The 10,267-nt window shown below is 45.1% G+C and overlaps 1 protein-coding gene across 1 annotated transcript; it reads right to left on the bottom strand.

The window, feature by feature from the left end:
• Positions 1-9,077: 9,077 nt before the first annotated feature.
• Positions 9,078-10,052, bottom strand: tcima (transcriptional and immune response regulator a). The gene has a single exon (XM_083674084.1). The coding sequence runs from the start codon at positions 9,940-9,942 to the stop codon at positions 9,637-9,639; it is 306 nt and encodes a 101-aa protein (XP_083530210.1). The 5' UTR covers positions 9,943-10,052; the 3' UTR covers positions 9,078-9,636.
• Between the last annotated feature and the right edge of the window lie 215 nt (positions 10,053-10,267).

Genomic DNA, 10,267 nt, shown 5'->3' with positions numbered 1-10,267 from the left:
ACCAACAACATGGATTAGCCTCAGTCACAGCAGAGTAGAGATGGCATGAGCTGTTTACAGTATCGCTAAGAGCATTTGAACACTAGATGGCGCTCTGGACATTGAAAGCCTATATGGAGGGTTCTCTCTGGGTTTACCTCTGATGAACCTGAACTACCATTAGGTGAGGTGTGTACACAAACACATACTCAGCAGACCAAAGAGTCAATAGGCATTTATGTGTGTTGTAGGTCATGTTAGATATAACGCAGGTGTGTGGCACAGGCAGGGGCTAGGTGGTAAGAGATGTTGGTGGAATGTGTGTACCTGTGAAGAGCAGTAAACAAAGCTGTGCTGAGTCAGCAACAAGTCAAAAGCAACTGTCACTAATACTGTCCACACTGCCTTGGGCCTCCCAGTCATTCTCTCTCTCTCTCTCTCTCTCAACCCATCTCTTTATCTGGCACAAACAAATGCACACCCGGGCGCTCACACAAACCCACACAAATACACACAAACAGATGCAGCCAATTAAGACACTCCGTAAACAAATGACACGTGAACGCCACCAGTTGTGCAGTGGAAGGAGAGGAGAGGTGGTGCTGCTATCTTAAGACACACAATGCTCCTGTCTGGCAGGAGAGCTTGACTTTGATAAATAAAAGAAAACAAGATAAGCGGTGAAAAAGAGGTCTAATTTTGGCTTCTGGAGGTTGTAGGTCATTCGGCACGTTGAAAACAACCACTGTTTGTAAAACAACATTTGGACAGTCTCAGCAACTCTCCAGAGGTGTGTATGATATGCGGTCTTTGGACTCTGATTGGAGATAACTGATGAAGTTGACACCCGGCTTTGTGACATAACACCCCTACCTCAGGAAAAGGCGGACTCGTAACTGTATACAACAAGCAGCAGCTTTGTGTTTCCATTCTGTTGTGGCCCTGCCATGTTTATGTTCTAATATATTCTTAGAGTCTAGAAATTCTTCATCCTATTCAAGAAAAATCTCTCTGACGTAATACCGCACATCACACTTACACCTTGTATGCATTGGATCCCTCAACCGCAGTATTGAACCAAAAAACGGATCGAGATTTGGGGGATTGGTGTCCAACTGTCAGTCTTAAGGTGCTTTGCACATTACCAGAGACACTAAGTGGGATCTGCGGCAGCCTCCCCGAGCACATCGGAGTAGAATGAAGAGAGAAAAGATACAGCTCTGCTTATGATAAGGGACAAAACTCCAAATGAAAGAGGGCAACGGTCTCAGAGGAGGAGAAGTTATGAATTGTCTCATGATTTACCCCTTGGCGGTGGTTTGTGTTTTTGGACATTGAGGTGTAGGATTTTCCTGCCATGCCAAGCTGATATCTGAGCCTCTTATGGGCTTTAGGTGCCAGGAAGGACGGGATAAGGATGGTGTGCTCTCTGACGCTCTCTCCGACTCCCTCTGACTTGACCTGCCGGGTTAATCTGAACAGGTTTGAAACCGGTTCTGAGGCTGGCTGACTGTGGCCGGGGCACATGCAGTGATGGGGTTTATCCTCTATTGTTACTGCTGCTGGGGCTGAGAGTGATGCAGCGTTTTCCTCTGCACAGCCAAAGCCAGATGCCTGTAGAATCTTATCAAGTCGGAGTAGGGATTATTTTAGGGTTTGTTATTTTAGCTATCCTCCTCCTAAATACTTAACCAAATATAACATTTTTCCCCTCAATGTTTTTGTTATTTTGAACTTCTTCCAAACTCTTTCAAAACATTTTTTGTTGTCTCCTTCTTACACAACCACTGTTGATATGATGAACTCTCTGCTAGTATGGGCGGTGTTGTTTGGAGAGCGCCTGAGAGATTGATCGAGTGTTTCTTTAATAATAATGCCCAGAAAAAAAACCTTGATGAAATAGCAGAGAGGAGGAAAAAGTCAAATCTCCTGTGACTTCATTACTCTACCAATGATTTAATTTCTCCCAAAATTTCCCTTGGTTTTCTATGTTGATAAAAACTGCTAATGTGCATTGAATGCCCCGTGGTCGTGAAGTTTCGAAAGGCATCATGAAGTATCAGTGTTATATTGAACGGTGGGGGTAGATTTGAGGAGCCAGTCTAAGTACTGAAAATACTGACCTTCTGGCACTCGTTACAACGTTATACCCCCTGTAATCTCCCTGGCCGCGGTGGTCATACTCACATCATGTGGCCCCAATGGTCTGCCAAAGGTCTCATCATCATCACCGTGCCACAGAGCTTCCACCGTGAGACAGATTAAGAACCCTACAATCCCCCTCTCTCTCGCTGATTAATAGGTGGATGCTGATGGGGAATGAGAGGTGAGAGTAGAGCAACCAAAATGAGGCCCCAATGGTGGGGTGAGACAGAGACGGGTGGAGGAAGGGAGGGAGAACATTTCCCTCCCTGTTTCCTGCATTTGAGAAACAGTAGATAAGACAGACTATACAAAGGATGAAGGTCATGCTCGGAATAGAATGATTCTCGAGAACATTAACAGGTTGTTTTACAGAGTAAAAGGCACTGGGGGTGGTGATGATTATGGAGGAAGATAGCTTGACACCCATCTTTGCTTACAATACGCCTAAAAGGGGCAATCTGGGATTGAAACAACAACAAAGCGGTCTCCTTTTGCAAAAAATAATCGGGCGGTACGACGGAAAAATTGCAACAGGGTTCTGTGCAGCTTTGACCCCTAAATAGAAGAGAGAAAAAAAAAAACACAGCTAGGCCAATTCTGCAAGGAAGAGTAGCACACTTCAAAATGACCCCCACACTCTACACATGCAAAACACTTTAGGGAGCAAAGCCAACTGTCGGCTGGAGCACTGACAAAATCAAAGAGAGGCAACTATAAAATACCGGACTAAATATCCGCTCTTTCATTGGCGTAGGGCCTGACGTTTGCCGGACCTGATACCAATCAACCCGTGGAGCAATAGAGGCTTATCAGTTTCCCTTTCCTTTATCAAGTTCCTGTCTGAGCTGATGGATGTGAGGCGAGTCTGCACTGGGAACAGGGCCATTGTTCAGCACATGTTGCTGTGGAACTGTGAAATGTAACGCTTGTTAGAGAGCGTGATCTAACAAGGCCACTTATCTAAACAAATAGAGGCAGTCTAAGGTTGCCAGAGTGGACGACTCCATAGTCAGAAAGCAACGCCTTCCTCGTTTGTTTCAAAATGATACGGCAAGTATCATGCTTTCATGTGCCATCCTCTAAGACCAGATGCATCTTTGTTGTATGCTTTTTTATTTTTTTAGCCCAAATAAAGTCAAATCAAATCAATTAAGGTTAGGTTGATTGCGGCAGTCTTGGAAATTAGGTGAATTGTTTTAACCACTATCATTACAGACATTAAACCTTTGGCATACACTGAGGCGATTGACGATACTTACCAAAAATATGATACTTAAGGTCAAGATGATGCTTCACGGCAAACTGCATCGTGACTATGAACATATACACTAATACTAAATGTGTCACATACATACCTGCAGGAATTCCAAAAAGAGTACAGGTGCAATATCATCATCATGTTGACATTTAGCAGCTACAGTATTATCATCTGTTGACGGTCCAGAATGTAGAGTAAAGCCCTGCATTGACCTGGATAAAGCACCGACTGGCCTATAAGGCCTATAACTTATCTGTCTACTGTACTCTAGATACACACTAAATGCCTAGGCAGCACTCTCACCTGCATTATGTCAATGTCAACGATAGGGATCTGTCTGCCAATGTACTCTTTGTACTCTCACAACACGGATCCTGTTATCTGTGGTCAAGTTTATTGACCAACACTGATAACTGTGACCCTTGGAATGACACCTCAATTGGGTCATTACATCATACCTTTCCTTCATTCCACGGAATGTGAGAGGTTGGAGGTGTTGTTTTTCTGTGTTGGCCATGCTGACTTCGGCCCTCTTCATTGACAAGACGGAAAACAAGTCGATAAAGACCTGGTCCTCTGTGGCTCAGTTGGTAGAGCATGATACTAACAACGCTTAGGTTGTGGGTTTGATTCCTGCTGGGACCATATATACTGAAATGTATGCATTCACTGCAATGTAAGACGCTTTAAAAGCGTCAGCTAAATGGCATATATTATATTAAAGACCTACATGCGTATCGCACATGCAGCAACCCAAGAAAAAGCACACTGGAGTAGGCCTTTGCCATCCGCAACAGTCCAGGCAAGTCTCTCTCTCTCTCTCTCTCTCTCTCTCTCTCTCTCTCTCTCTCTCTCTCTCTCTCTCTCTCTCTCTCTCTCTCTCTCTCTCTCTCTCTCTCTCTCTCTGTCTCTGTCTCTGTCTCTCTTTCTGTCCTTCACATTTTCACCATCTTTCGTTACAAAATCCACATCGCACACAATCAGCATCGACCTAAATAGAAACATGCAAATAAATCATAAATAAATAACCATACAACTGATATATATATATATAAATAGGAGCTGGGGCTGCTGGGCTCCCCCCATTGTTGCTCTGTCTGTCTTAGCTTCCTCCTCAGGCCCAGATCAGCTGCACCTGCAGGGCCAGAAGCTGGGCAGGGTTGGGGGGTGGGGGGGGTTGGTGGAGGGTGGGGGTGGGGGGGGGGGTGCAACGGGGAGGGGACAGGACGAGGGAGCGAGGGGGAGAACAATGGCAAGGCCGACGTGGTGGAACTGGAGCGAGACAGCCTGTCTCCTCGGCCCCCGCCAGCCGCCCAGCCTCAGGAGGAGCCCCTAGCGCCACACAGGAAAGGCCCTTCTCTGGAGCAGACCCCGCACACACAGACACACAGCCCGAACAATGGAGGCCTTCCCATCCCATCCCATCCCGGACCGAGCCCCCGAAACATGACTCCAGCTCCAGGGACTCAACGCACACAAACCCAAAGAACAGTCAGTCCCGTACTGTCAGAAAGGGAGGGGGAGACAATGGTGAGGAGGGAGGAGCAGGAGGTTACAATAGGTTAGAACCACTCTGGAGGGATTCACCACTAGGCCCCACGCTGTGCTCAATATCTGCCAACGCAACACTTTTCAGATGCTCCAGATGAACTCTACCATACATACAGTATGTGTCCTATAGAGCGGTAGAGAAAAGAGTTCTTCTATTATTGCAGAGGGATTCACAACTAACATGGCAGCACGTTGTGTACGGTCAGCGGTACCTCTGGCTCTCCACTTCTAAACTGATATATGCAAGACAGAGACAAAACTGGAAAACATTTACCCAAATACAACTCCTGTTATATGCCTCCTGGGTTGTATCTAACCCTCAAACTGTGTTTACTTCTTCAAGGAACTAATGTGTGCTTGTTTTCAACGTTGACGATCACTTTTTCCATCTCATGGTGTGTGTTTATGGAGTGTGTGTGCCTCATGGATAATCCACTTGTCAAATCAACACCCATGCTCTCTACTTATTGTGAAAGGAAGAGACACTGGGGCAACATACGAGTTTAAACGGCCCTGAAATGTTTTCCTTGGGATGTGAGTGAATGTCATGTGTGTCTCCATGGTCCCACTGTGGGTGTCGTCGGGGGCAGCGAGGGTCAGCTCCGACGCAGCGGACTGACGCAAAACGCACACTGGAGTGAATGTACGACCAGAGCCAATCCTACGCAAACAGTGCCAAACACACCACAATACACTGATTCATCCAAAACTCAAACTGTCGTCAGTTGTGTGTGTCTACGACATTCGCCACTGACAACGACAACGAGAATGTGCTCCACACGAGCAAATCCCTCTGAAGTTCCAGAATCCATATTGTTTTTGTGTGTTGCTTTTGTATTCCCTCTTCATGAGTCGTAATCCTGCTGATGCCATAGAGCAGCTGGCCCCCTTTTGGGAAAAGCAGTGAGTCAGTCAGACCCGACACGCAAAGGAAAAGGCTCGATCAGTGCCCATTCTTCTCTGTCATTAAACTCTTCATACATTCCTCTCTTTCCTGTATGGAGACCACCTCTCCGTGACCCATGACCTTTTGTTCAGTCACTCTCTGACAGCCAGCTGCTTTTGACACACGGCAGAGAGACTGAAGGTAGACAGGGAAAAGTGGGCCATAGCAATCAAGCGCTTTGAACTGAACCAACACAGGATGTGTGTAAGAGCGTAAAAGTGTGTGTGAGTCAGCATGGAGGAGACGGGTGCTTGAGACGGAGCACTGAATGTGACATGCTGAATGCTCATTCACATGATGGTGTCTGTTTTTACTTGAGTTTTCACGAGACTTGTCAACAGCAGGAGGCAATAAGCATCTAATTGCTTTGTTGTGGTGTATTGAAAACAATAGAGTTTCTCAGCAGACATGACACACAGTTCATATGGTTCTTACCAGAACAACTTTGACATTAACGTTAACCTGTTTCCCAGTGTACAGACCTGGGGTGAGTTTCCCCAAAGCGTCTTAGCTAAAGTAGTACTGTATCCCTTTTCACAATCCAGGTCCACTTCTCCCCTAGACCGGCAAAATTCTTCATTAAATGAATTTCTTCGAACTTCGCTCACGCACAGGAGACTGACCTGCAAAAATTGATTTGACAATGATTATTCTCTTGCGGCTTTGCGGCTGGGGTTGTCGGGAGAAATGTAGTACAACTTAAGCCACAGAGCTTTTGGGAGCATTTCTCGGATCTCCCTATTTACAGAAGCAGCCCTGAGAAAGGAATGTTTTAGGACAGGAATTATAGAGTTCATATTATTTTTATACTCCTACACAGATCTGATCAGTTAAACACTGTCAGAGCTCTTTGACTTTTTCAAGAAATATGTAACTGATCTGGGATTAATTTAAAAACAGAAGGGCTAAATTTAGGAACAAGTTAGTATTAAAGACATTGTTGATATAAGCAGCCACGTTTTCCAAGAAGGAGAATGCTGAGAAGATCTGGATTTTTTTATCAAGAGAGAAAACCGTGAGTCATGAGGAGGGCTTGTGGTTTAGAGCCAGGATCTTCCCGACGCTGAGTAATCCTAATAGAGCGTACAGCTCATTCTCAGTTCCTCTTCTGAAATCCCTGGTCTGAACCGGTCTACACTGGAATCACAGGCTGGGCCCTCAGATCAGGAATCCCGCCTCTCTCTCTCTCTCTCTCCCGCCCCCCCTCTCTCTCTTACCCCTGCCTCTCTCTTGTGCTCTCTCTCTGTCTGTCTGTCTGTCTCTTCCTGTCACCATGGCAATGGCCCTAACACTGAGGCTAGAAGGTTGTCTGCCATGATGTCTGTTGACCTCAAAGTGTTTGAGCACTGAGCTCTATGAAAGGCAGGAAGAGGGTGGGAGAGGACAGTCCACAGTCAAACATATCACCCTGCCGAGAGGACAGCCAAGACAATTGGCTTAAATATTTATCTTTCTTTTCCTAAACAATTGGATAACCTTAAAAGGAAAAAGGGCAATAAATGCTGTCCTCTGCAAGATGATACACAGGGGCATACCGAGCGACTGTTTATGCCACGACAAAACAAAAAAAAAAGTAGGATTCTTAAATAATTCAAACACAAACTAAACAGTCATTTTTGACGCTTTGTTTCAACAGAGGCCACCGTTTCTTCTCTAATGTGCTTATAAAACAAGGAGCTGTTTGATCCTAACAAGTTAAAACAGCAGCGCGCAGGGACAAAGAGAGAGGATGACGAAGTGTAGAGTGAGAGTGCTGTGTGTGTGTGTGTGTGTGTGTGTGTGTGTGTGTGTGTGTGTGTGTGTGGGTGTTTGTGTGGCTGTGGGTGTGGCTGTGGGTGTGTCTGTGTCTTTGTGTGAGAGGGTGCTTCCGCAGTAAGATTGTGTTTTACGATAAACCGTCGTCAACATGTCTTTCGCACAGGTGAATATTTACCTGAGAAATCCCCGCCCTCAGGGCGAGCTAGGCTAGGCGCCACCTCGGCACATGCAGAGGCCAGGTACAGTCAGATGTCAGATGACGCATCACAGTCTCCAGAACTGGTTTGAGCCGGCAGAGGGACTAACTATCAAAGCAATGAGATTAGCAGACATCCACACACTGATTCCCACTGCTCCAGCTAAACCTGCCCAGATCACAGGCACCATGAAATAAAACTGGCCCAAAAAAAGGGGATGAAAATGTAAATTAGTAAAAAGAAAAATATTATTCGTCTTTTTTTTCTTCTTTTTTTTAATAGATGAGAAAGTAATTGTCTCCTGTGTTGTCTAATGAAAGACAAAGGCAGTGTAACCTCCATAGCACATGCCTAAACCTTGTAATACTACTTAGACAGGACTATCTGTAGAGCGGGGATGAGGAGATACACCTTACACAAATACTGCTGTGCAGCAAACCTCCCCAGCCAAACTGGTTTGCACCGGTCTGCTAAAGCCGCATGAAAGGGGGAAACCCGATGAAGGTTATCCACGTCAAGCCATGTGTAACTTTACCCCCTGGACATGCCCATGTTTAATCAGGGAGAGAGAGAGAGAGACAAAGAAATAATCCTATCTTTGATATTTACGCCACATGTTTATTTAGAGAAATTATAATCTTAGATTACATGACTCAACAATTTCTGTTTAGCCACTCATTAATTCTCATCTGCTATTTAAATTTCATATGATAATTACACATTGTAGATCATCATGTTTTTTTTAGATGACAAAATGTCAAGAGATGATATCTCTGTTGACAGATTTTCCTACATTTATTCTGAATCAAATTGTTAATTTTGTATGAAACATGACAAATTCATGAGAACAAAAGAGCCCCCATGTAGATAGTGAGTAATGTTGTAAATAATGATTATCTTGATTTAGACTGTTTGCTTAGAGATCTGCCATTACATATTGTCAATAATGGAAGTTATGATTGTCTTCACTGGAGGTGAGGGTCAACACAACTGTTTACATCTTATGTGACCTTATTCTATGACAGACACATTAAATTAACTTCACTTGAATCTAAATATACAGTATGGTATAATTCAAAATAACTAATGTTTTGGAAATACGTTTTATTGTAATGTGTATTGTATTGGAGACTATATCCTAGATTATTATTTTCCCCATGTTGCTACTATCATTAGAGAAACAGCAGGCTAAAGTAAGATGTGTAGTCATGTGAAATGAGGAAGACAAAAAGAGGTTATATTTTACATTTTCAAAATAATTTATTAAAGAAATTGCAAAAAGACATTTCATAAATGCATGTCATTGTGCTATAACATTGTTGTGTCGAATAAATTAGTGGCCATTAATATACACTGTTAATAGCAGGTATCACAAAGTGAAACTGATAGACAGACAAGGCATATGTTTTCACAGGAGCACAGGCATTTTCAGGCAGTTTCTTCGGCACCAGTCTCTTGTCACAAATGAATGCACTTATAAGGTGCAATTGAAAGTCACACATTCAAACGAATGTATAGTCAGGACGAACAAATGACAGTCTCCCTGAATGGGTCTCAGGACAAAGGCCTCGTTATTCCCTTCCATTGATTCTTTCTCCCTCCAGCACCTCGTATCCACACCAACCCGTGCTTTCATTACGCATGGTGCGCATCTTCATGGAATGGTCACACTTTGTTCGAAGCCAGAGGCATGTATTTACGTCCACGACGTTCCTTGCCCGGTGACAGGTCGGCATCACCTGCCCAACCGGCCGCTCTGTAGTGCACTAGACTTCAGCTCATGCAGAGCCGAGAGAAAACAGTCAACGCAGTTTCAGCAGATGCCGAACCATTCCCGCGATCTGGAGGAACTTGTCCTTCTTTCGCTGCTTCAGCGCCATCAGGGCTTTGGCCGTCTCCTGGGGGTCTGTGGTGAAGGAGAAGATGCTTCGCACCCTCTCCTCCGCTTTCATGTCCCCCGTCTTCTGGAACAGCCTCATCAGCGAGTCCTGGTTGACGTTCTCGAAGATGTTCGCAACGGCCTTCTTGCGGTGCGCAGTGGCAAATTTGTTCCCGTGGACCGAAGGGCTGACACGGCGAGAGTCGGAGGATACCACGTAGACTGACATGTTGCCTCTCTCTTCCACTAGTTGTGGTCTCCGAAGCTGCTCCACCAACTCCTTTGACAGGCTTCTAGTAGTAGGGCACTTGTCGCTTGAGCGGTAAGAATTGGAGTGAACAGCGAGAGTGGTGCCTGCGCTATTTATGTGGCTGCTATGGACGCTTGTGCTGTCAGGACCCACTTACAGAAGTGACATCACCGGTCGCATCACTCCCGCAGGCAACGCCTCTCCGTTGTGCGCACAGCAGCCCCGACAATATCGAGCTGAAGCTGTAGTACAGTAATTATGTATGAGCTGAGCTGAGCTGAACTGCTTACCCCACTGTGGTGTA

Source organism: Argentina silus (genome assembly GCF_951799395.1).
Source record: "Argentina silus genome assembly, chromosome: 7".
Lineage (NCBI taxonomy): Eukaryota > Metazoa > Chordata > Actinopteri > Argentiniformes > Argentinidae > Argentina > Argentina silus.
Note: the sequence above shows the minus strand (reverse complement) of the source record. Positions and strands in the feature narration are given on the sequence as shown.

What these genes read in the sequence shown, in the direction of transcription:
- tcima (XM_083674084.1), bottom strand. Translation starts at nt 9,942, where the DNA reads ATGTCAGTCTACGTGGTATCCTCCGACTCTCGCCGTGTCAGCCCTTCG.